This window comes from Vigna radiata, chromosome 7, assembly GCF_000741045.1.
Source record: "Vigna radiata var. radiata cultivar VC1973A chromosome 7, Vradiata_ver6, whole genome shotgun sequence".
Taxonomy (NCBI): domain Eukaryota; kingdom Viridiplantae; phylum Streptophyta; class Magnoliopsida; order Fabales; family Fabaceae; genus Vigna; species Vigna radiata.
The window spans coordinates 41435781-41461400 of NC_028357.1; the positions used below are offsets into that span (position 1 = coordinate 41435781).

General features: G+C 36.8%; 2 protein-coding genes and 1 pseudogene across 2 annotated transcripts; all 3 read right to left on the reverse strand.

Moving 5' to 3' along the window:
* Nucleotides 1-349: 349 nt before the first annotated feature.
* On the reverse strand, nt 350-6352 carry LOC106769016 (homeobox-leucine zipper protein ATHB-14). The gene is made up of 18 exons (XM_014654455.2): nt 5712-6352; nt 4460-4619; nt 4201-4313; nt 4022-4112; nt 3841-3936; nt 3624-3737; nt 3436-3519; nt 3170-3325; nt 3004-3078; nt 2814-2920; nt 2512-2701; nt 2187-2375; nt 2019-2099; nt 1795-1929; nt 1316-1641; nt 1016-1127; nt 785-934; nt 350-680 (listed from the first exon to the last, which is right to left on the reverse strand). The coding sequence occupies exons 1-18, from the start codon at nt 5924-5926 to the stop codon at nt 534-536; spliced, it is 2541 nt and encodes an 846-aa protein (XP_014509941.1). The 5' UTR covers nt 5927-6352; the 3' UTR covers nt 350-533.
* Nucleotides 6353-11647: 5295 nt separating this feature from the next.
* LOC111241974 lies at nt 11648-12721 on the reverse strand (annotated as a pseudogene).
* Nucleotides 12722-20227: 7506 nt separating this feature from the next.
* Nucleotides 20228-24447, reverse strand: LOC106768337 (translocase of chloroplast 159, chloroplastic). The gene has a single exon (XM_014653430.2). It carries the CDS (start codon nt 24280-24282, stop codon nt 20491-20493), a length of 3792 nt encoding a protein of 1263 aa, XP_014508916.1. The 5' UTR covers nt 24283-24447; the 3' UTR covers nt 20228-20490.
* Nucleotides 24448-25620: the final 1173 nt, after the last annotated feature.

The window sequence follows — 25620 nt, forward strand, 5'->3', positions numbered from 1 at the left end:
ATAGTGATAGAGAAAAGTGGATTTAGTGGGATACTACTTATTATAGAAATACAAACCATAAAATGAAGGAAAGTTAGTCATAAAACATTCCTTATAAGACCTCACTCATAACATTGATTTGTGTTGAGTTGAGGCAAAGGCACACTTCACAAACAAGTAAAACACAATCATAACAATGCAATACCTCCCTTTTGGATCTCTTGTCAAACTTTTACTTAAACTACATTAAATTTAGGAAAATTACTAAACATGTATCTTATTACTTTTAAAATCTGTTTAAAAATAAAATATTACCCCACATGTGTGTGTTTGAGAGAGAGATTGTATGAAATGATTCATAGAAGTTGTGTACATAAATCATAATGCCATTGAGTTGAATTAATAACCAAATGCAGACATCAATGGCAGACAAAACCAAGTGTTTGATGAAATCCAGACATTAGATACTACGTTGTTGTGACTATATCTGAGTACAGTAGTTGACATAAATTAGATGTAATAATATAAATATCTGAAATGATAGTTTGTTCACGTTAGACAAAAGACCAGTTCATGAACACAAAGGCAAGGCAGTGATTGGAATCATTATCATCCAAAACTTTGCATGCAATGGCCTGCTCATAGGACACTGGTCGATTCATACTTGATACACATATTCCAGCTGGAAGATATGCAAACCCCTGAAGTGAAAAAATAAAAAAATAAAACAGCATAAGATAAGCAGAAATTATAAGACTAAAAAGGAATATGCATACAAGTAGTATGTATACTAGGGGATTACAACCTGTTGCATTATCTTGGAGAACTCGATGCAGAGAAGCTTCCTGCCAGATTCATCAAGAACTTTATCCAGCATTATGTCTTGAAGAGCAACAAGAGTGGTTTCAAGCATATCAAGTCCAGCTTGGTTGGCAAAGGTGAAAACTGGAGATGCCTGCATGGTTAATGGAGTTTGTTGAGTTCAAGACAAGTACTTGCTGAAGAAAGATATTATATAAAGAGGCAGAGTGATTACATTAGTTTTTACAGAACAGCATAATATTGCATCTGAATGGTGCCAAAGTTGCTTCAAGATTGCATCACCAGATGTGGACTCAACTCTGAAAAGGTCTGTGCAGGTGTGAAGCCTGAAAGAAACAATCTTTATTGCATCAGACCAGTCAAATGAGTTTAATTTATCTCAAAATAAAGCCTTTTTCTGACAATAACAGAACACAGTTAATTCATAAATTTTATCACATTTTTAGATGTACTTTTACTGACCCTGAAGACTAATCAAGACAAGAAAATCAAATGAAGTATAGGAAAATTAGACCTGTAGCTTCTGCAGATCCATCTTGCCAAGGTAAGAGCCTCTGGTGGACCAGTAAGTGACTTTGGCCCTAACTCTGTACTGAGCCGAGAGGGTGCAATTGCCATGGCAACCCTCTGAACTGATCTCACAACATTGCGCACATATTGGCGAGCCATAACAGCCACATTGTCCCGCAAATGGTTCTCAAAAGTAAACTGGAATGCAATTGTGAGGACTGACCTAAGGTTGTAGTTATTCAGATCAGTTTCACCAGCAGGACGAGCATTACCAGATCCTATGTCTAGTGCTGATGCCAAATCCAGTGTCCTAGTTGAAGCTGGACCATCCTGAAATCAACAAATATTCAGAAACTCGTAATCATGTTAGAGAAAACATGTTCGTGTGTAAGACAAAACATGTCCATGTTCATGAGTCCCTTCAAGAATCTACTAAGAAAATAACAAGACCAAGTCATGTAAAAAACAAATGCATCATCATACAGTTTTAGGATCCAATGGTATGATGCGGAAACCAGAAGGCAGTAGCAGAGCATCATCTGCAAAAGACTCATCGATAGGTGCAAACACAAGCTGTGCGCATGCTCCAATTGCATTTTCATCAACTCCACTGCACAGCTGTCACATCAAATTGCATAATAAGTAAAAAACATGGACAGAAACAGTAGCAATTCCTGCTTAAATAAGATAAAAAAAAATGGCTTTACCTGCAATAGATACATATCACACGCCAGAGCTACATCATCAGGGGGAAATGCATTACCCTCAATTCGAACTACCTCCAAGAACTGCATCATTGCAGTGGGTGGCATGAGAATATAAATGGAAAATATAGAAACAAGTTTATCAATCACAGATTCAAAAAAGATCAATACCTCTTCATGCTCAATTGTATGAGCAAGAGGCAAAATGACCTGGCTGCTTGGGAAGCCACTAGGTCTTGCACAAGGAACTGCATAAGGACTAGCTTTGAGACATGCAGCAGAGTATGCATCAACCCCATAATCAGCCCATTCAGAACGATGTTCCCTCAAAAATCGAACAAGCAAAGCAGGAGGAACATTCTGCAAACCATTAATGTAGATTTAGTATAAAGGAGATACATACTCCAAATTCCATAAGAGTTCTTGGAATTGATACAAGGTTTAGTTTAGACAAAAATGATAATTTCGCATGAGTTTATATGGGATTATCATATACCTGCAGGAGCATTGATGCCTTGGCACACAGAACCCCACTTCCAAATGTTGGAAGCATGGATGCATTGTAATGGGAACCAAAAGACTTGTTGGGAGATGAGTTTATGGCTATGGTCACATCTTCCACCCCATCATTACCAATCAGCGACCAACCATCATCCACAAACCCATTGACAGCATCATTAAACCCTCTGAATCAAATTACAAACAGATAATTGGTCAATAAGAATTGATGAAGACGGAGTGACTAATCAAATACCCAACAACACAACGACCTCACACTCCAAATACACGGTGCCTTACTTGCAAAGCCTTTGACTAAATGTTCTCAAGACAGCAGGTTGACGACCTCCACCATAATGAACTTCTCCACTTGATTCTTGTGCAATTTGTCTTACATGTCGCAAGGCCTGTACAATAAATTTAAAATTTTAATTCATAAATGTTTACAGAGTCAAACATATAAATCATTGTTAATTATAAGAAATCTCACAGCAGTAGTCAATTTCTGAGCTAAGAATTTTGAAGATTCATAGAGGGGCCTCAGTACTTCAGGAACACTCCAAACCTACATCAACAAACAAGTTAACATACTAGAAAGATGGAGTTCAAAGATATGGAACATTCAAAACTGATTTGAACCGCATCATTGTCCTTACATCCAGATCAATGTGATCAACAATGTGAATAATAGATCCACCACCTTCACAGGGTCTAATTAGATAACCACTAGGAAGCACTTCAGCTCTTACAAAGTTTGAAGCAGGAGGCCCTGTTGGGCCACCCGTTGAAGAAGTCAAAGACCTCTCACAAATCTGCAAGGCAAATAACAAATAAACAGTTTTGTCAAGACAAGTTTTCCCTATGAAAGAAGTCACGTCCTAAATCAAGAAAAACAAAACCAAGATTCAACTCAGTTTAGTACCACAAGACTTCCATCTTCCAATGTTGAAGTATATCTTAGAGTCCAGAAGTCTCTTGCAGCTGCCAAGGTTGTAGGTGCATATGTCTGATAAAAATCAAATTCAAAATATCAACAGAACAATAGAGGAAGTGATTCAAAAGTACATTAAAATGCAATTCCACTTTTTTTGCATAAAACAACCACTAGACCTGCATGTACATGAGCTCTATTGTGCCCCCATTCCCTGTGGGGACTACGCTTAATACATTGAGGCATCGACAGTCACGATACCATGATGGACGATCTTTGAGAATCTCCGCAACCTGAGATTATTCGGAATGCAATTAGGCCAATGAAGCAATGTTTCATTGTTCAGCAAAGAAAATAAATCTTGAGTAGAAATGGATTATGATTAAAGCTAAATACCTTAGTGGGCTCTAGGCTCACAAGGCCACAGGCTCTTGCTGCTACCCCACTACAGTTGGGGGAAACAGCAACGATTCCAATAGAATCCGGACCAGGCTACAAATGAAAAGCAAAAACATAAGTGTACAAACATACAATTTATGAAAGCTATGGCCATGAAGAGTCATTGAGTAGGTCACACCTTCATCCCAATCATTTGAACCCAGTTGACAGCAGTTCCAGTAGCTTTTGAAAGAAATGCTGCCAGGGTCTCTTGAGCAATTGCAAAAAGACTGGCAGAACACAGAATTAGGAAGTATTCATGAAACAAATGAATGAATGTAAGTTGAACAAATTTGCTTGCATGCATGGAGAACTTACCCAGCTGGGTTGTTGGCATCCCACTGGGGATGCTGAGTTTTTGGGTTTTGCTGTTGGTTCTGACCACTCACTACCACAGACTCACAGCTATTGTCAGTAGTAGTAGCAGATGCCTGTTAAGAAACCACAAAATGAGACTCTCCAGCAACAACGAAACAGTACACTACAAAACACACACTAGTGTGCATAGAATGACACACCAATGAACATTCAGAATGAGAATTTACAAGGGCAATCACCCAAAGGTAAAGTTACTAACAGTGTGTATTTGTTGTTTCATGTATCCATTATCATAAACCAACTGTGAGACCTGCTTCTGCAGACGGTCATTTTCTTCCATTAACAACTTGTTCATCGCCGACAGCTTTCTATTCACTGTCTGAAGACGAGAGGCCTCCTTCCTCTGCTTTTCGCGACATCTAAAGAAGAACATCGACAAGTGTAAGCAAGTAGAGTGGGTCATTTTTCCCATAAAACAACAACATTGCATGATGGTCATTCATCGTATACTCATTCACTCTTTAAAGTTTCCTAATATATATTCCGACAGGTCCCTTACTAAGCTATCATGTCCTCAAATCACAGACATGTAAAATGAGAATAACGAGAAGTGCATCTAAATTAGGATACCAACCAACCATCGGATCAAAACATTTTGCTTAACTTTGTCATAGCACATGACAAGTTGGAAACATGATACATACACTCACATGTGTGTGCATGCGTTTTAATTTTAAAGAATTAATGCAGGGACAAAAAGTAGTTCGAACAAAATTTAGAATGTACAGCAAGACATAAATTTCTCTCTGCCATAAAAACTATTACCTAAATGTAAACAAACAGGAAAATGAAACAAAAAGAAAGTTAATGGTGAAAAATAATTAATCTAGAGGGAAAAGTCATAAGAATCTGCTGTCACTTTCCTTCGCCTTATCCATAACCAATACCAAAACTAAAGCCAAATGATCATTTGAACATTCTGTTAAAGCACCCTCTACAGAAACATCATGAGATGGTCTAAAACAAAAACAATAGAGGTCAGAAGAGAGCGGTTGAGAAAAAATCACCTACAAAAACGAACAAGTAGATGTCGTTATCTCCCATTAACCAGCTCAAAAAAAAAAATAAAGAAACCATTTTTATGAACAAAAGAATGAAAAAAGATCGATCTTCACAACTGGGATATCTACAAGTAGAACGGCAACTTCAAAAGGGATGCTCAAAGCTTTTCGAAACGGCAAGAACGAATATTTCTCTAAAATTGAACCCACGTAGCACATTTGGAAAAACAAAAAGAAAATATGCAAATAACAAAATACCTCTTATCACACCCAAGTTTGCAGAAAGGGCAAAACAAACTCACTGAACAGCAAGTATACCAAGAAAGAAGCTCAAAATCCACCTTTGAGCATTCCCAACAAAAGAAAAAAAAATGAAAAAAAAAAGGGAAGAAGGGAGAATGCCAATCAGAGAAAAAAAAAACACAAACAACGACTGTTTATCTCCTCTACCTTCGATTCTGGAACCATACTTTGATCTGCTTTTGTTCAATGTTGGAAAGGATAGGGCAGTCCCTAATGAGTTGTTGCCTTCTGGAAGAGCTAGGCTTGGGACACTCCGCATACACCCTCTCCAAAGCCTCTACCTGTTCAGGAGTGTACCTCACATACTTGCCACAATCCATGAGCCTGTTCAATACTGAATCTCTCTGCATACAAAGTGCCATAACAACAAAGCCAAAACGTCCTTCGATTCAAAAAGACACCTTTTTGAAGTCCTCTTCTTCTTTGCCCTCTTCCCCCAGAGAGCCTCCACACTCCTTCATCAGATGTTGCTCCCTGAACTCCCCTCAAAATCCAATCTTTGAACAGGGTTTCAAGAGTTTAAAGAAGAGAAGTGATGCTACTGAGAGAGAGAGAGAGAGAGAGAGAGAGAGAAAGCTTTATCTCGCTGCACACACCAATCTCGAGACAGAAAGAGATGGAACGAAAGAGCTTTTTTTCGTGTGGAACAGTGAATGCAAAGACGAAAAACCAAACAGGCACTAGAAAAATGAAAGGGCTGGTTGGAACAGTGGTGGCTCCTTAAATGAATATTAATGTTAAGGGAGGCACTGTTCAACCCCCATACACTTCCCTAACAAACCTGACACCACCAATGATGCTACTCTTATTATTTCATATCAAAAACTACAATTCCTATGTATAAATAATATCTAAAAATATAATATATTTAAACTTATTTCTATTTTTCTCAGCAATTTCTCAATATTTTCTTAGATACTTATTGTTTGCGTTTAACCTAAATCCTCACATCCCCATCTCTTATATCATCTATCAACATCTACCATACATGCATTACATCACATGCATCATAAAACAACATCACCATTCACTTTCTAACCATTTCTTCCATTTTCTTAAAAGTAACAATCATTTATCAAATTGGTTCATAACTAATATTCATCCAAAAATTTGGCATTTACTTTCACTAAAGTCTTTTCCTTTCTAACCAATTTCTTTTTCTCATTTATAGAGTTTGTACTGAAATTTACTATCATGATTTCTAAATTCATATTTTAAATTACTGAATATATTGTACCGACCTTTGCTTTAATTAACCCAAGGACAAAATGTACTTTTCCAATATCTTTGTCTGCTTTATTTAAGAGATAAATTGTTAATTAATTCGCAATCACTTTTTTAATTTATAAGCTGCTTGTAATGGTTTTATATTTTTTTAATCCAAAGAATTAATTATATAAATAAATAAACAAATTATACATTGTTGTTGAAACTAAATTGTATAGAAAAGTTAGAATTAGAATTGGAAGGTGTGATCATTAGTTAAAATATAATAAAAAAACAAAGAAAATGTGGTTTTTGCATCTTCTGCTGTGCTTTTGTTGGCAGGACCTAAAAATGAGCTCCATGTCCTTTCATTTGCCATTCTCTCTCTCTTTCATATAATTTGTTGCTTTTCATTTTGGCATCACACACAGTATCATAGAGAGAAAGAGAAAGCGGTTTTGCAGAAAATCCAACTGAATTTATTCTCATTGATTTGAAAGCGAGTAAGTGTGGGATGTTGGTTTTTGGCTTCTAATTCAATTAACCAAATACACATTTTTCATTTTCCTTCGTGATTTTATAAATAAAATAGGATTAAATATGTTTTTAGTCTCTATATTTTAGATGATTTGGTTTTAGTCCCTCTTTCAAACTAAGGTATAATTTAGTTTTTCAACTTTAAAAAACTCTGGTTTTAGTTTTTTTTATCAAAATTTTTTAACTTTATTTACTATTTGAAACATGTTTTTCAGTCAACATTGAAGCAAAAATGTGTCAAACAGTGTAAACAATCCAAATGCTATAATAAAACTTGCTTGAAAGAGCAAATGAAATTAAAAATTTTTGATAAAAAAATTAAAACCAGAGTTTTCTAAAGTTAAAAGATTAAATTATACCTTAATTTGAAAGAGGGACTAAAACCAACCCAAAAAAATAATGTGTTGTATATTAAGATACATAAACCTCAATTCTATTAAATAAATTCATTTTTAAGGTATAAATATGATGATTTCTACTCCTTTTAAAAGTTTTTCTATTTTTCAGTCCTTTTTAATAATTTAACTCATTTATATATACTGACTAAAATTTGAATTATTTATAATATGATTTCATTTTTCGTATTTGACGATAAATAAAAGAATATGTTTTTTATAATAATTTTTTGTAAAAAATATTTATCTAATATTTGAGTATCTACCTGTCAAGAGAAGTTGAGACACAGATTTAATCCTCACACATGGATTAATATAAGTTTTTTCAGAATTAAAAATTTATTTGATTTTATGAAACTAAAATTCCTGTACATATTCATTGAAGAGTCGTCTAAATTTGAAGCGACAAGTAACGGGCTGAGGTTGGTTGATAATTCGACCACCACCAGTGATTTAATGTACACAGTAATATTTGTGCCAAATATTAAATGCTTAGTTAAAAAATTAAATTAATAGATCTTGATCGATGAAAGAAGTCACATTTAATAATTTATTACTTAATATATATTATTACAGTAAAAATGACAAATAATTACTGAAATTTATTCTTTATTTAATTTGTTTTAATAATTAAATTTAGTAATAAACGTAATAAATAGTTATGATTTATTAAATAGAACTTTCCTATTTATTTTAAACAGCAGATGGTTTATTAAATAGAACTTTCCAATTTTCAACTTCATTATTTTTAACATTCTTATTATTACTTAGTAACTTTATATCAGTCAAGTTCATAACTTAATGTGTAGATTGTTGCAAGAATATATAAATAAATTAAATAAAAAAAAATACGAGACAGATCTTTTGTGGCAGCTTGATCTCAATTCAGCACCAAGATGAATTTTAATTATTTTAATTTTTCTTTGTTACTTAATCCGAATTCGAACTCATCTCATTCTGAGTGGGAACAAAGAGATATTGTCATGTGTATTGATTACTAATGTTTCTATCTAAAAAAAAACTTAGTATGATTTAAGATTTGTCTCTACTGCCACACAAAAATTATCATAAAAGAAACGTATGTTATCAATTTTCATTAATAATAGGGTATGTTGAACAATTGAATATCAGTATAAAAATGGATGACCAGGAATCTATACAATCATTTATAAAATGCTTTCATATGTTTAAATTATATTTATTTTTCAATATATTGTTATTTTAGAGATTTTAGTTACAATTATCTGCAACTTGAGTCATTTTGATTATCAATTCAAGTTCAATTGTTTATAAAACTGAACCCTAGAAAATGAGAATTTAAGAGAAGTGCAATTTAATTTGAAAATAACACCGCATGACGGGTGCAGCAGAAAGCATCATAACATGTATATGTCAACATAAATTGTTATGCACAATAGAGCTTCTGAATGGAAAAAAAAAAGTAAAATCTTAATAAACATAGTGGTTCAGATTATGTGTAATAGGAAAAGTCAAGGCACTAGTAATAAAATATTATGTTTCTCTTCAAATCTTAATAAACATAGTGTTCAGATTAAAGTAAGAGACACTACTAAAAGAAACCAATAACAAATGAACAGGATCTAATTATCTTTTGTGTATTCCGACTATTTGTTACAGGTTTGTTCTCATTGTTGTTTAGTGTGATGTGCCTCAACAAATTGTTAGGAACAACCTTAACAATGTGCCACTTGAGAGGAAAATAACCATTTCACTTGTCTTGTCGCCAATACTTAACAATCTTATTAAAATCAACAGGACCAATCATTTCAGCAAGCCCCACGAATTGACCACTGGTATTAACCTGAATAATAAACACAACAAATTAGATTAAAATTACCATATAAGAAAATAGAACAGACCAACACCATATGGAGATGCTTACCGAGAAGAATAGGAATACAGAGCAGCCACCAGGTTTCTGTTGTGCCTCCTGGTATGCAGCATCAAGCTTTTTATTGCCATTTTGTGTACTGGTCCACACATTGTATTTTATGCTCTTGTGGATATTATCCTCGTTGTATGACTTAATGACAAAAAATTTGGCATCGACATATTTCTCTGGAAAATCAGCTTTGTTGTATTGCTCTCTGTCAAGAACAATACTAGTCTCTGTACTTAGAGTTGCTGGTAAATTTTGTTCTTTCACTACTAGAAAGGCTGGTGAAAAACTGTTAGGATATAGGATGATATAATAGATGGGTTTAGGAGTTAAGGGTGTGGAGTGTCGGTTGTAAAAGGGGAAGGGGTTAGAGTTGATATAAATAGAGTTCTAGTAACTCTGTTGGGAGAATATATCGAGTATTTTGTTGTAAAGACCGGCTCATTGCTTGTAGAGAGGGGTTATGCCCTTAGTCAGGGAGGTTATGCTCCCGACACAGTCATTTTAAAATAGCTCTCTTTTACTGTGAATAATACAGAAAAAACCCATTCTTTCTTTTTGTTTCAATCTTTTTGAGTCAGATCTCGTTAGGTTCCAAATCCAGGAACCTAACAATTGGCCCGACCTGTCGTTTCGAGAAGCTGCCAGAGTGCCATAATCATAATGGGGAAAAGGATCAAGAATTAATCAAGAAACTTATTAAGAAATAATCCATAACTTGTGGGATCCCAAATTGAGCGCGAAATCGAGAATGGAAAGAAGCACAGAGAGAAGATTGGAGGCGTTAGAGGTTACGATGGAGGGGATGAAGGCTGAGTTCGCCGCCGTACGAAGGGAACTGCAGTAATCAATGCGGATGGTGGGGACGCAGACTAACAACCATGACGGAAGCTCTGATGGGAGTCAAAATGCAGTGAATGATATTCCGAGGAGGCACGACGAGGGAATCAGAGCAAGAGTGAGCAGCGAACATCAGGGGATACAAAAGAATGGGAGAAATAAGGTGGCATTACCCACGTTCGAAGGGTTGGATCCATTCCGTTGGATCAATAAGGCAGAACGATTCTTCGACATGCAGAGAGTGGTGGCGGAGGAAGAGAAGATCGAACTCGCGTACGTAAGCATGGAGGGGAGTGTTGACTATTGGATCAAAGTCTGGAAGGAGAAAGCAAAGAATCGTTCTTGGGATGGTTTGAAAGAAGCCCTGGTGATAAGGTTCGGAACCGTCGTTAAGTGGTTGGCGGCATTCAAACGGAAGGAGACGGGGAAAGAGTTTGTATGAGACTGCAAGGTTTTGGAGGGTCGAACGGAGAAGGTGGCGGATGAGCAGCTGTTGGTAGAGAATGGGAGCAGGATAGAAGACGAGTCTTATGAGGGGCGAACGCGAGGAGCGAGTGTCAAACGGTCTGACATGTATTGTTGTAATCCATGCCGATTGAACGATAGCGACCGATCAAAGGATGAAATGGTGGAGACAGAGGAAGCTGAGACCGAAATAGACCGGAAAGAGAGGGAGAGGCCCGCTTTATCGGTGGGAGGCTTCACTCAGCCACAAATGATGAAGTTGAACGGGACGATGGGGGGCCGAACGGGTATGATTTTGACCGACAGTGGAACGCATGACAATTTCATAGACAAGGGACTTGTAGAGAAACGAGGTTTAGCCATGGGGGATACCCAACCGTACCAGGGGAGCTTGGAGGTTGAGCAAAGGAAGAAAACCAACACAGCCCGCATGGTTGAAGATAGCCCGAAGGAACAATTTAGTAGATCCGGTGTTGCCCAACAGTTTGAGGTAAAGCGCAATATCCCAGGTGAGGTCGCCGAGCGGTCCCAGAACCGGAAGCAGACGGAATTTTCCACTCTCAGCTGGAGGCCTTGTTCAGACAAAAAGCGATGAAGCTGCACGGGTGGACCGGACGATTTTCACCACTGTAGGACAATATCGAACGGTGTTGACCATTATAGGAAGAAACCGATCAGTATTCACAAACGTAGGACGAAGCCGAACGATATTGGGTGCGATAGGAAGGGAAGAGGAAGAAGGGAAAGTTAGAGCAGTAATAATAAAATATTTTGTTTCTCTCCCAATCTTAATAAACATAGTGGCTCAGATTAAAGTAAGAGACACTACTAAAAGAAACCAACAACAAATGAGCAGGACCTAATTACCTCTTGGGTATCCCGACTATTTGTGACAGGTTTGTTCTCGTTGTTGCCCAGCGTGATGTGCCTCAACAAATTGTTAGGAACAACCTTAACAATGTGCCTCTTGAGAGGAAAACAACCATTCCACTTGCCTTACCGCCAATACTCATCAATCTTATTAAAATCAACAGGACCAATCATTTCAGCAAGCCCCACGAATTGACCACTGGTATTAACCTGAATAATAAACACAACAAATTAGATTAAAATTACCATATAAGAAAATAGAACAGACCAACACCATATGGAGATGCTTACCGAGAAGAATAGGAATACAGAGCAGCCACCAGGTTTCTGTTGTGCCTCCTGGTATGCAGCATCAAGCTTTTTATTGCCATTTTGTGTACTGGTCCACACATTGTATTTTATGCTCTTGTGGATATTATCCTCGTTGTATGACTTAATGACAAAAAATTTGGCATCGACATATTTCTCTGGAAAATCAGCTTTGTTGTATTGCTCTCTGTCAAGAACAATACTAGTCTCTGTACTTAGAGTTGCTGGTAAATTTTGTTCTTTCACTACTAGAAAGGCTGGTGAAAAACTGTTAGGATATAGGATGATATAATAGATGGGTTTAGGAGTTAAGGGTGTGGAGTGTCGGTTGTAAAAGGGGAAGGGGTTAGAGTTGATATAAATAGAGTTCTAGTAACTCTGTTGGGAGAATATATCGAGTATTTTGTTGTAAAGACCGGCTCATTGCTTGTAGAGAGGGGTTATGCCCTTAGTCAGGGAGGTTATGCTCCCGACACAGTCATTTTAAAATAGCTCTCTTTTACTGTGAATAATACAGAAAAAACCCATTCTTTCTTTTTGTTTCAATCTTTTTGAGTCAGATCTCGTTAGGTTCCAAATCCAGGAACCTAACAATTGGCCCGACCTGTCGTTTCGAGAAGCTGCCAGAGTGCCATAATCATAATGGGGAAAAGGATCAAGAATTAATCAAGAAACTTATTAAGAAATAATCCATAACTTGTGGGATCCCAAATTGAGCGCGAAATCGAGAATGGAAAGAAGCACAGAGAGAAGATTGGAGGCGTTAGAGGTTACGATGGAGGGGATGAAGGCTGAGTTCGCCGCCGTACGAAGGGAACTGCAGTAATCAATGCGGATGGTGGGGACGCAGACTAACAACCATGACGGAAGCTCTGATGGGAGTCAAAATGCAGTGAATGATATTCCGAGGAGGCACGACGAGGGAATCAGAGCAAGAGTGAGCAGCGAACATCAGGGGATACAAAAGAATGGGAGAAATAAGGTGGCATTACCCACGTTCGAAGGGTTGGATCCATTCCGTTGGATCAATAAGGCAGAACGATTCTTCGACATGCAGAGAGTGGTGGCGGAGGAAGAGAAGATCGAACTCGCGTACGTAAGCATGGAGGGGAGTGTTGACTATTGGATCAAAGTCTGGAAGGAGAAAGCCAAGAATCGTTCTTGGGATGGTTTGAAAGAAGCGCTGGTGATAAGGTTCGGAACCGTCGTTAAGTGGTTGGCGGCATTCAAACAGAAGGAGACGGGGAAAGAGTTTGTATGAGACTGCAAGGTTTTGGAGGGTCGAACGGAGAAGGTGAGCAGCTGTTGGTAGAGAAATGGAGCGGGATAGAAGACGAGTCTTATGAGGGATGAACGCGAGGAGCAAGTGTCGAACGTTCCGACACCTATTGCTGTAATCCATGCTTATTGAACGATACCGAGCGGTCAAAGGATGAAGAGGTGGAGACGGAGGAAGTTGAGACCGAAATAGACCGAAAACAGAGGGAGAGGCCCGCTTTATCAGCGGGAGGCTTCACTCAGCCACAAATGATGAAGCCGAACGGGTTGATGGGGGGCGAATGGGTATGATTTTGACCGACAGTGGAAGGCGTCGCAATTTCATAGACAAGGGACTGGTAGAGAAACGAGGTTTAGCCATGGAGGACACCCAACCGTACCAGGGGAGCTTGGGGGTTGAGCAGAGGAAGAAAACCAATACAGCCCGCACGGTTGAAGATAGCCCGAAGGATCGGTACAGTACATCTGGTGTTGCCCAACGGTCTGAGGTAAAGCGCAATATCCCAATTGAGGTTGCCGAGCGGTCCGAGAACCGGAAACAGACAGAGTTGTCCACTCTCTGAGCTGGAGGCCTTGTTCAGACAAAAAGTGATGAAGCTGCACGGGTGGACCGAACGATTTTCACCACTGTAGGACAATATCGAACGGTGTTGACCATTATAGCAAGAAACCGATCAGTACTCACCAAAGTAGGACGAAGTCGAACGATATTGGGTGCGATAGGAAGAGAAGAGGAAGAAAGGAATATAGTGGAGGAGGAGTTGTCACCTCCTAAACCTCCAGACTTGAAGTGGTGGGTAGTCGCTAGTGGATTCTATTCAGATGATAACAAGATGATGAAGAGGAACCAAGACACCAAGATATTTGGTACCAACGTTGAGGACAAGTTTGTTCTGCGGTGAGGTGTAATGTTAGGATATAGGATGATATAATAGATGGGTTTAGGACTTAAGGGTGTGGAGTGTCAGTTGTAAAAGGGGAAGAGGTCAGAGTTGATATAAATAGAGTTCTAGTAAATCTGTTGGGAGAATATATCGAGTATTTTCTTTTAAAGACCAACTCATTGCTTGTAGAGAGGGGTTATGCCCTCAGTCGGGGAGGTTATGCTCCCGACACAGTCATTGTAAAATAGCTCTCTTTTACTGTGAATAATACAGAAAAACTCATTCTTTCTTTTTGTTTCAATCTTTTTGAGTCAGATCTCGTTAGGTTCCAAATCCAGGAACCTATCAAAAACCCTTCTGGTTCTTACCACCTTTAGCCCTAAGTCCTCTGTTTAGTTCATTGCCATAGCCAAAGTAACCACTTCTTCCCCTGTACTTACCGTCAAAAGCTAACCAAGTCCTTCCATTAAGGTTGTCAACAGCTAACCAAGCCCTTCCATTAGTGCGGGTATCATACCCATGTGTTCCATAACCCATTCCAGATCTAACAGTGCGGGTATCATATCCATGGTTCCCTTTCTTCTTCCTCTCTTCCTTTTCTTTTATCTCCTTGCGCGAGTTTTGTGATTTTTCCTTTTTAGGCCAATGTTTAGTCTTCATCTTCTTCGCAGGCACACTAAAGACACGGTTGGACGATTCTATTGCAAGGAGTGGGAGGATCCTATAATTAGTATATTGCGGTCTATGCCCAAGGAGGTGGGAAAACAAAAAACTGAAGAAGAGAAGGCGAAGAAGTATCGGGAAGAGAGGAAGATGCTTAAGGAGTTTGGGTTGATAAAAGAAAAAAAAAAAGGAACTAGAAAATGGAGGTTATTAAAAAGGTGTTCAAAAAAAAAAGAGGGTGACGAAGAAGTTACGAGGATGAGAGATCATTAAGGAGTTTTTTGAATAGTCGATAAAAGAAAAGGAAGAGAGAAAGAAGCTAGAGAAACATATAATGAAGATAATGAGAGGTTGATGGGTTTGGACCACTGTCTGTGTATTCACACAGTGAGTTGAGTCGTTGAGTGAGAGGTTGGGGGGTCTAGATCACTATTTGTTTATTCGCACAACGAGTGGGGTCGCTGAGTGAAAGGATTCTTTGGTCGCCCAATGAGTTTGGCCGCTGAGCGACTAGTTCAAAGTTTGTTTCTATCTTAATTTTTAATATAATTCTTTGATAATTTTGAGTTCTGTTTTGATTGGTTGAATGGTGTAAGAGTACCTGTTGTTTCCTATGATGATGAATTTTCGTGATGTTGTATTTATACACCTTTGAAGTATGATTAGTGGACGTACTTCCATGACTCAGGGAAAGATCTCATGATCGTGCCTTGGTTGTTGTTGTTGTATGAACATATGGAGCTTTGAATTGCTGGTCTATTCTGACACTCTAATGATCATCCATTCTCAAGCAAAGAGGAATGATTCATGTGGTGAGAGTAGCAGGAAGTTATTGTCTATAGCTTTGAACTTATCCTTATGTAATTGAAACGGACTAACCTTGTATGATACTTGGGGTAGGCTAGCTGTTTACCATACAAGTGCATAGACTACCAAGAGTTCGACATTCCAACTGGTCTTTTATATTAAATATGTGATGACTATTATATAGTTTATGCTATATTTTGGGATGTTACATTTTTAGTATTAAAGTAGTTCTTTTCTTAAGAATCATGTAGGTTATGAGTGTACTATGCTTGTGTTGTATATTCATAGTTATGTCAAGCTAATATCCTTGTTTCTTTGAGTTGGACTGGTTTTATAATCACTTTTGAAAATTGTTATAAACTTTAACTCTGTCAAAACTAAATTTACCTTAAATCCATTAAACTTTACTAATCTGTTAATATTTTTCTTAAGCACCCAAAATAAAGAATGCATATTATAATAACATAATCAAAAGTTAAAATGTAATTACAAGATATTTAAAAAAGTAATATAAATAAGAGTGTTATATTAGCTCTAATTATCAACCCTTTCAGTTGTATTATATTATACCAAAATTCAAGTTTAGAGCGCTAATCAATGTAACTCTACAATGATTTAATTGTAATTTAATGATGAAAATTGAAATATGTCATGCAATTTTTAAGCAACATTGATAATGATAACTAAGAAGTTGTGTTTGATCCAACAACTTGTGGTAAATAAGAAAACAAAAAACTTGCATTTTATGTAACAGTAAGCCAAATACTAAATGATTGCTTGGTAGACTCCATGACTTGGCCATGACATATGTACAAGAAACATGACAACACTTCTCTTTTGGATTTTGAGAACCCTAATGTTTCATTGGATGAAGAAACAAATAATTCATAAATGACTATTGTTAAATATATTAAAAATTATACATGGAATTAATCCCTTGTGTTAAATACACATAGGGTTCTCTATTTATAATAGAAAATTATGGGCTAAGTCCAAAATACAAATAAGAAATAATAATAAACTAACTAAAGATAAAAGATAAAGATAAAAGATAAATATAAAATAAAGATAATATATCTAACACTCTCCCTCAAGCTGATGCATACAAATCGTATGTACCAAGCTTGTTACTAAAATAATCCATAAAGACTTGGTGAAAATATCTGCTTATTCACTCGAGAGACACTAAATTGCTAATGGTTTGCAAGACGACATAGAAGACAATATAACAACCCAAAAGACTCCCCTGAGCAACAAATTTGGGAGGTTGCTCCATATAAATCTCTTCTTACAAATCGCCCTTGAAAAATGCCACCAGTGGATAAAGAGGTAATTGTTGGAGAGCCACCACAACTATAAATAAACTAACAAGAAACCATCTTTTCCATGAAAAAAGCATATATGGACGAGTCAAATGCAATGGTGAAAAGAGAGGTCAGAAGAGACAACAACGGAAAAATCCATGGATGAACAAGAGAGAGAAACTATACAATTAAAAATTTCCAATCAAGGCACCTGAAAAAGGAAAAAGAGCAAAAAAGGAAAAAGAGCAATCTCGATGCTCTAAATAACTACCAAACATGCAACAATGCACGATGAAAAAAAAAGGGAGCAAATCCATAACTTTAAAAGGAACTCCGATGAAGGCGTCGTTAACGGCATGACAGTCACTTGGCCGAGACGATCAAAACTGTGTGATCGTCGGTCAAAACTGAAACTCCGGTAATGGCAGCAATAGACAACAGTGGTAGACGACGGCGCCACCGACAATGATAGATAGCCCCGCCGCCGGCAGAGACGAATTTAGTGGTAGAGGCAATTGAAACTTTTCCCTCAGAGGAACCTTAGACTCTAGATACCATGTTAAATATATTAAAAATTATATATAGAATTAATCCCATGTGTTAAATTTCTCTATTTATAATAGAAGAAATATGGGCTAAGCTCAAAATACAAATAAAAAATAATAACAAACTAACTAAAAATAAAAAATAAAGATAAAAGATAAATATAAAATAAAAATAATATATCAAACAATTATCTTCAATAAATTTCATGTTTTTATAAATTTTGGACAAAACCTTATAAAATAAAACAAATTTCTTCAGTTAAAATTAATCTATATAAATTTTTTTAAAAAAAATCTACAATAAACAATTATTATCTTATAGAAAAATTCATATATTTTCTTTTTGCTTTTATAAATAAAAAAAGGGTGTTAATTTTGGAAATTTAGTCTATATATGTTTATATAAACTTCTTCTTAAGCACATTTGAAAAAAAAAAAATATGAAAAACGCCTACATTAAAATTAATTTATACACAAGGTTAAAAATCTGATTTGGGAGTATAAGAGATAAGTTAATTTAACTTGTATGCGAATTTTTTTTTTCTCTCTCTCCTAGTGATGTCCATTCAAATTAGAATGACATAAACTTTATTTATACAGTTTTGGATATAAGATAAAGTTTAAAATAAATTAATTTTTTTAATATTTATTCGAAAAATAATAAAACTTAACAGAGTTAACTGTTTTTTTCCTATTACATTTTGGTAGCAAACATTAAATAGTTGTGGTAGTAGGTCTATTTCTGATGCTTATGAGTAATCAGGGAGATGAAGACAAAATGATATTATTATGAGAAGAGATTGAATAGCTTTAATTAGAATTAAAAAGAAGAATGGTAAAGAAAAGGAGATGATAAAGAGATTTGAGTAAAGAATATAAAGGGAGAACAAAAGAGATGAAGTAAGTTTGTAATAATAATAAGTTTATATGTAGGCTAAAAAAATACTTAATATTTTGGGTTTTTTAATATCATTTTAAGAAAATAAAATAAGATTATGAATTATCAATTTTTTTTTTACTGAGTCGATTTTACAGGTTTGACATCAATTCTATCAGTTTGATACTAAGCTTATGCATCTGCAATTTTATACCACAAGTCAATCTAAGAGCCATAGTATATAGAGACTCAAACTCTATAAATTAATTAAAGAATGAATTCATATTCTATTTAGAGTTTTTATAGTAAAGTTAAACTTTAAAACTAGACTTATATAATATAACTTTACTCTACCTATTTATATCTTCATCTCATGCCTTTGAAAGTAGCATTTTTAATCTTCATACTTTGTAACTTGTGCCATACAAATTTCTATTTATTAGCCTATTAATGGATTGGAACATAATTTAGGAATAAGTTAGATCTTTATAGTGAAATAAGTCTTATATGTAGACTAATAATAAGCTAAGTCAAACTTTCAAAAAGCCTAACCATACTATAAAAAGTCCATAAAAGTAATGAACTTTATTTTTACTTATTTTTAATAAATCAGACCTCTTTAACAAAAGTCTTATTTAGTTTTAAAGTATTTTTAACCTTATTCTTAAAACACTTACAAGATTACGGCAATCTAAACAATATTTAAATGAGTTCATGAGCGACAGACATACTTATGCACATTTGTTGACTTACACCATCCACAGCACTTCATTTAAAAAAGAGTTTCTTTCTTCGACATCAATCTTTTCACACTCTACAAAATGACACATTCTTAGAGAAAGAGAACAAAAGATACCATACAGAGACATAAAAATATTAGTAAGGTTTGGCATTCTCTGTGTAACCCTAGTGGCTGAAAGTTAGATAAAAGGGAAACAATGATCCATATCAACTAAATATAAATGCCTAACTTTTGTGAATTTTCCTTTACTCTCGTATCAAATTAAGATGACAACTCCTCATCATTCTTCCTCCAGAAGCTTCAAATTTACCACTGTTTCATCCCATACTAATATACTTTAATGAATTAAATGAATACAGAAACCTCACATTGCATTTCAGTACATTTGCAGAACTTGGAAAGCTAAATATGCAAAATTAAACGTCAATAGACAAATATTGTTACTATCATATAAGGATATATAAGTTTTCTTTAAGTTTAATAACCATATGTTAACATAAAAAATCAGTCAACTAATAAAGAAGTCTTCAGTATTATCACTTTTCGGATGATTGTTGAAAAGGTCAACAAACTTTTCTTTCACAATGATTTATGATAGAATGATATTGTAAAATTACTGTAAAATATATTCTCTGAAAAAATTAATCGTACACTAAGAGCATTTAAAAATGTTTGCAATGGCTATGGATAAAAAAGTTGACTATAACCTGACTGTAGATCCTACTATGATCAGAGCAACTTACATTTTACAGGCTCATGATAAATGATAGTTGCTACAATATCATTTCTTTTCTTCGAGGAAGCATTACCAAGACATGCCTCCTAATTCACATACAAAAACTTTCCCAAAACTGGAAGGAAATTATGCGTTGCCTATAGAACGCAGCAACATGCTAGAGATTAGGAAAAAACAGAGGAAAAGAAATAAATAAAATGGAGTTGTAAACAACATTCCGGACCAGTCAAGCTAATTAATACATTATTTCAAACAGGTGACAATTTACAACCAATAAATATTAGTTATAGCCACAAAGAAAGAGATTAACAAAAACAGCATAATCTGACATCAACGTTATTCAAAATTTCAATAGATGCTAACAGAACAACTACGAATGATCAATTCCCTGTAGGTTCCATCTCAATTTCAGTACAATTTTCAGGCACATAAAAAGCACTAATAAAGTGGTCTAGACGAATCTAAAATAGCTTATTATTGAAGACAGTTTCATGAAAAGAAGCAGAATGATATCATAAGCTCGTAATCTACTGTTTCTTAACTAGTAACGCAAGCAAAAAGACGTAATCTAATAGATGGAATAATTCTCACTAGCCCCAGGCCAGAAGTTTTTGTAGATAGCCTTGGCAATAGGAAGTATAGCAACAAGGGCAATCTGAAGCTGGTCTGAGCTACTTGTTCTCACACTGATCTGTCCACTGAGCTTGTTGTTCAATCCAGCACGAACAGCCATCTTATAACTACGTCCAAGGGAAAATTGAGACTGAAGATTGGCCCCCAACGCCAGGTCTCCCCTCCACTTCACCAGAGAAAGGCTCAGTGAGGACTGGTCCTGGCCAATTGGAAAATCTGCCTCTCTGAGCCGCACTTCAAGATTGGCACCACAAGCAGAATCAGTTTGTGACTTCACAATCCCTGTGCTACCGACTAATACCAAGCGTTTCCCCACAGCAATCTGGTCCTCAATTTTCAGCCCAGTAGACACGTTTTCGCCCAAAAATGTCACAGACACCCCACCAGAAGTTTTATTTCTTTTGAAATTTTTGAATTTTGTCTCTCCTCGAACAATGTAAGCTAGCTGCTTTCCAATGTTTTGAATGTCAAAGCCTGCCATGGATGATCCATTCTCTCCAAGTTTTGCAGCAACAGAGGAATCCAAGTGGATGCTGAAGTCTTTCTTATCCTTTGTTATCTGAACAGTAACACCAGCTGGGAATTTGTTGATGATGGCTAAGCTATGTTCAATGTTTACACCGTCATAACCACAATCATGGTCCCAGCCATGGTTGTCTAAGACTGGCCTTGTCAGGAGCTGGGAAGTTGGCTCTAAGAAACGGTACCTGTAGGCTGGATTGTCACTGTCAAAGGATGGTGGCAAGGCCATATCCGGCAATGGAACTGGCACTGCAGCTGGAGTTCCATTCTCTTGATCATCTTCTTCTGGGTAATAGTTGTCTACTTTAGCATTACCTCTTTTCTTCATCTCTCTCATCCTCCTCAACTCCTCTCTCCATTGCTTTTTCTGTAGAAGTTTCACCCGATACTCGTACTCCTCCAAATAGGCTTTCTGCTGTTCTTTAGTAAGCTTAGCAACCTGTGATTTCTTCATAGGCTTAAATGGTGGGAGCTGATCATACTCATCCTCATCTTCATCTAGATCAGAATCAGATAAGTCAGCCATTTCAGTATCAGAATCACCATTGTCAGCCCCACCCTGATCAGCAGGAAGTTTTGGGTAGGTACGTGACTGTAATAACCAAGATAACAAGTATGGAAGTGGTGGGGAGCGAGTTCGGAAACCAAATAGCCTCCGGTGGTCAAGTGATTCTTGAGCTTTTGAAGCATTACCAGCTTCAGAGAGAATCTTCATGGAGAAGCATAAGAGCAACAAGAGAGGTCTCCAACTTTGACCATTAGGAAGCACCTTCTGACCATCTCTATTTTTGCGACAAGAAGGATGGTTTTCAACAAGAGAAACTGGATTCATTAAACTTGGACTCATGAGACGTAGGTCCCCGACAGCTTGTCCAATGGTTTGTTGAACTATGTGAGATCTTTGAGCAACAAATACATCATAACTCAAAGGGGCACCTGAAGGCCCATCTGGAGGAGCAGAGGCAGCATGGGTCAGCGTGACTATAACATTTCGCCATATTGACGAACCCAGGACACTAGTAATTGATCTTAACATCGGCAGATCATTCATATCTCTAGTTTGCAGGTCCAGGCGATCCACATAGAGCACAATATCAGGGGGGGATTTTTTAGTCAATTTCTTCACCGCAGACAGGACTTTTGTATTGAAATTTTGTTCAAATGCAGAAGACTTGAGGCCTGGTGTGTCAAAAATCCTTATCTTCACTCCATCAACCACTCCAACAATTTCTGTAACAGCGGTAGTAGCAGGCCCACAAGAATTAATGGAGGTCTTTGTCTCACCGAAAATTGAATTTATTGTAGCACTCTTGCCCACACCTGCTTTCCCAAGAACAAGTATATTTACAGAAAAATCCAAATCATCTCTTCCCTCCGCTTCAAGCCGGGTAGCAGCCTCCTTTGCAGACTCAAGGCTAAACATTTGACCACTCTGCCTCCCTGCAACAAGTGTCATCCGGTACAGCACCTGTGCTGCTATTGATTCTTCTGTAGTAAAACCCAGCCTATGAACAAGTCTCAAGTATTTTATCCTAATCTCCTGCAATTTGTTCAGTTTCTTTTTCTCCTCTTCACTCAAATTGCTATCAGTGACGGCACTAGCTCTACTAATAGAAGGACTAAAAAGATTTGGACGAGTTGGCCTCATGGCAGGTTTACCTGACTGGAGAGATGAGCCCAAACCAGCAGGGCGCTCAACAGAGAATAGCCTCGATCCGTCTTGAGAGGTTATTGTGATACTGCCGCCATCTTGGTCTCCACCAGACGCCGCCTTCAAAAGAGCTGCCAATGTAGCAGTATCAAACAGCTCCTTCCCATCCCCCTCATCATCAGTCTCCTCTTCATCTGACTCAGTAACAATCTGGCCATCAATTCCCTCGTCTCGCGAACTCCCACTGGCCCGTGATTGCTGCTGCAATTCCAAATCCTCCAAGAACTTATTGGCGGCAGCAGCATTGCTTCCATATACCACTTCTTCAACTTCTTCAACTTCCCCATCCGACACCGAACCATTAATCTCTCTTTCATCATCATGGCTACCAACATTCTCCACCTCCTCAACCTTCTCGCCAGAGCTCCCAATTTTCTCATCTGGAACCAACCCATCAATCTCCCTGTCACCATGATGACCACGCTCCACCTCATCGTCACCTTTCTCCTCTACATGGTTCTCAATCTCCCCTTCCACGTCACCCTCCTTCGTTACCTCATTTTGCTCAACAAACTCCGAACCTCCTTCCTCACGAGGTACAACAATGTCACTCTTCAACCCATCTCCACTAACTCCATTTTCTTCAATGTCACTCTTCAACCCATCTCCACTAACTCCATTTTCTTCAATGTCGCTCTTCAACTCATCATCCCCACCAATAACACCATCGGGGCCATCAACATTTTGAACAACAGACTCATCACCCCCACCAACTATAACATCGCCATCATTATCATCATCATCAATCTTATCAATAGCATCAAAACCATTATCCAAACTCACCCCAGCCGCCTCATCCAAACCTTTAATCTGAGACTCCTGAACATCCAGCTCATCCCCAACAACAACAACCCCAGTACTCAACAGATTAACACCCACACCATCAACAACAGCCTCCACACCACCACCATCATCCTTTTCAACAACACCACCCTCATCCTCACCCTTCTCGTCAACAACAGAATCCAAATGATTTGTCCCACCGTCATGAACTTCCTCCACCGCCTTCTCTTCCTCCTCTCTCTCATCCAATTTCACACCATCCCCCTCAAACCCTTTATCAGCATCCACTCCATTCTCAACAGCAGCCTCTTTATCATCACCTCCAGAAGCCTCCACAAACACCTCGTTACTATCGCTAAAATCCCCGTCCTTCACCGCCTCCCCCGATTCCCCCCTCTCACCGCTATTCTGCCAAACGACACCGTCCGCATCACCCTCAGCAACGTCGTCCGCGTCCTCAACGGAACCATCGTCGTCCTCAGTGACCTTAGCAATGGGCCTGTGGGCCTCATGGAGAGGCCCATCAAGCTGAGGCTCCTCAACCGGCGCAGAAGTTTTAACAAGAACGGGCCTGGTGGGCTCCGGCTCGAAATCCCCCTCCTCACCACTGACAAAGCCGTCGTTGTCGGAGTCTGACGCGGTGTCAAGAGACGGCGATTGGTCAGAAAGAAAAGCAGAGGTTTGGGGGAAAGAAGATTCAGAAGAATCCATTGAAATTGAGAGAATGAGATGAATAAGAAAAAGATGAAGAAGAAGAAGAGAAAGAGATAAGGTTTTAGGATTGGGTTGAGGCGCAGCTAAAGGGTTTTAAGCTCTTCTCAGAACTCCTAAGCCACCGTTATATATTCATCTATCTTTCAATTCTATCTATCTATCACCAAATGTTACCCAATCAACAAACATATAACCAACCTTTTTCTTTTGCATAAGGATATTTATTTTGTTTTATTTATTTTTTATTTTTTATTTATTATTTTATTTTATTTTTTGTGGAGTATTCCAAACCGTAGTAATTGTCACCAAACGCTACTGCGCCACCCCCACTTCCCACTCTCTTCACTACACTTAATAATTTGTCACCATCTGACATTCATAATTGTTTATTCAAAATATTACTTAAAATAACTAATTAACAAATTACGTTTTATAATATTTAATTATGTCTCATCCAATTACTAATTAGGCTTAGTTATATATATTTAATCATTGGAATTTTAACGTAAAATTAAAATTTATATTTACACAAATTATTTGTGAAAGTTATGCTCAAAATAATTAGTTGATTACCAAGTTAAAATAATAAAATATTTTAATTACTTCTAAAGTTTTTAATTAAACAAATTATAACTACATCTTAATTAATTTTTTTCTCTATTCATCATAAATATTTATACACAGAAATAATTTCAAATTCAATTGTGTTAAAACTCATTAATGAAAATGTTATTATAGTCGGTCACCCCGACATGACACGTGTCATACAGTAACACGTGCACTTAAAGTTTTTCATCTTTCGATTGATTTTATATGTATATTTTTATCCTTTAAGACTGAGTTTTGTGAGTGCTTAAAGAGTTAATTTTCATATACAAAAACAATTGCTTGTGTGGGTAACATTTTTTTATAAATTTTTACCAAAAAACAAACTAAATTTGTAGAATTAGGAGAGTAGAAAATATAATGAAAACTGTAAAAAATATCAGAGTTCATAATTAAACTCAAAGTATACAGTCTGTGATAAGTTATCACATAAGAAAACAGAAAGCATAATCAAAACTACACATACTCTAATAACTGAAAAATAAAATACATTTTATAATTTTCTTTTACAGAAATACTTTATTCCTGCAACATTTTACTCTTACAAAGTCAATTAAAAATATCTGCAAATCATTAATAAAATTAAAAAGGTATAATATCCACCTAAAACTTAGATTTGACGTTACCATTTAAGTGAAATTTATTGGATAGTAGCTTTACGTATATACATTAGATGACTCACCAAATTAAGATAAGTAGTCTTTTTAAGGCATTTCATTATAAGTGTTC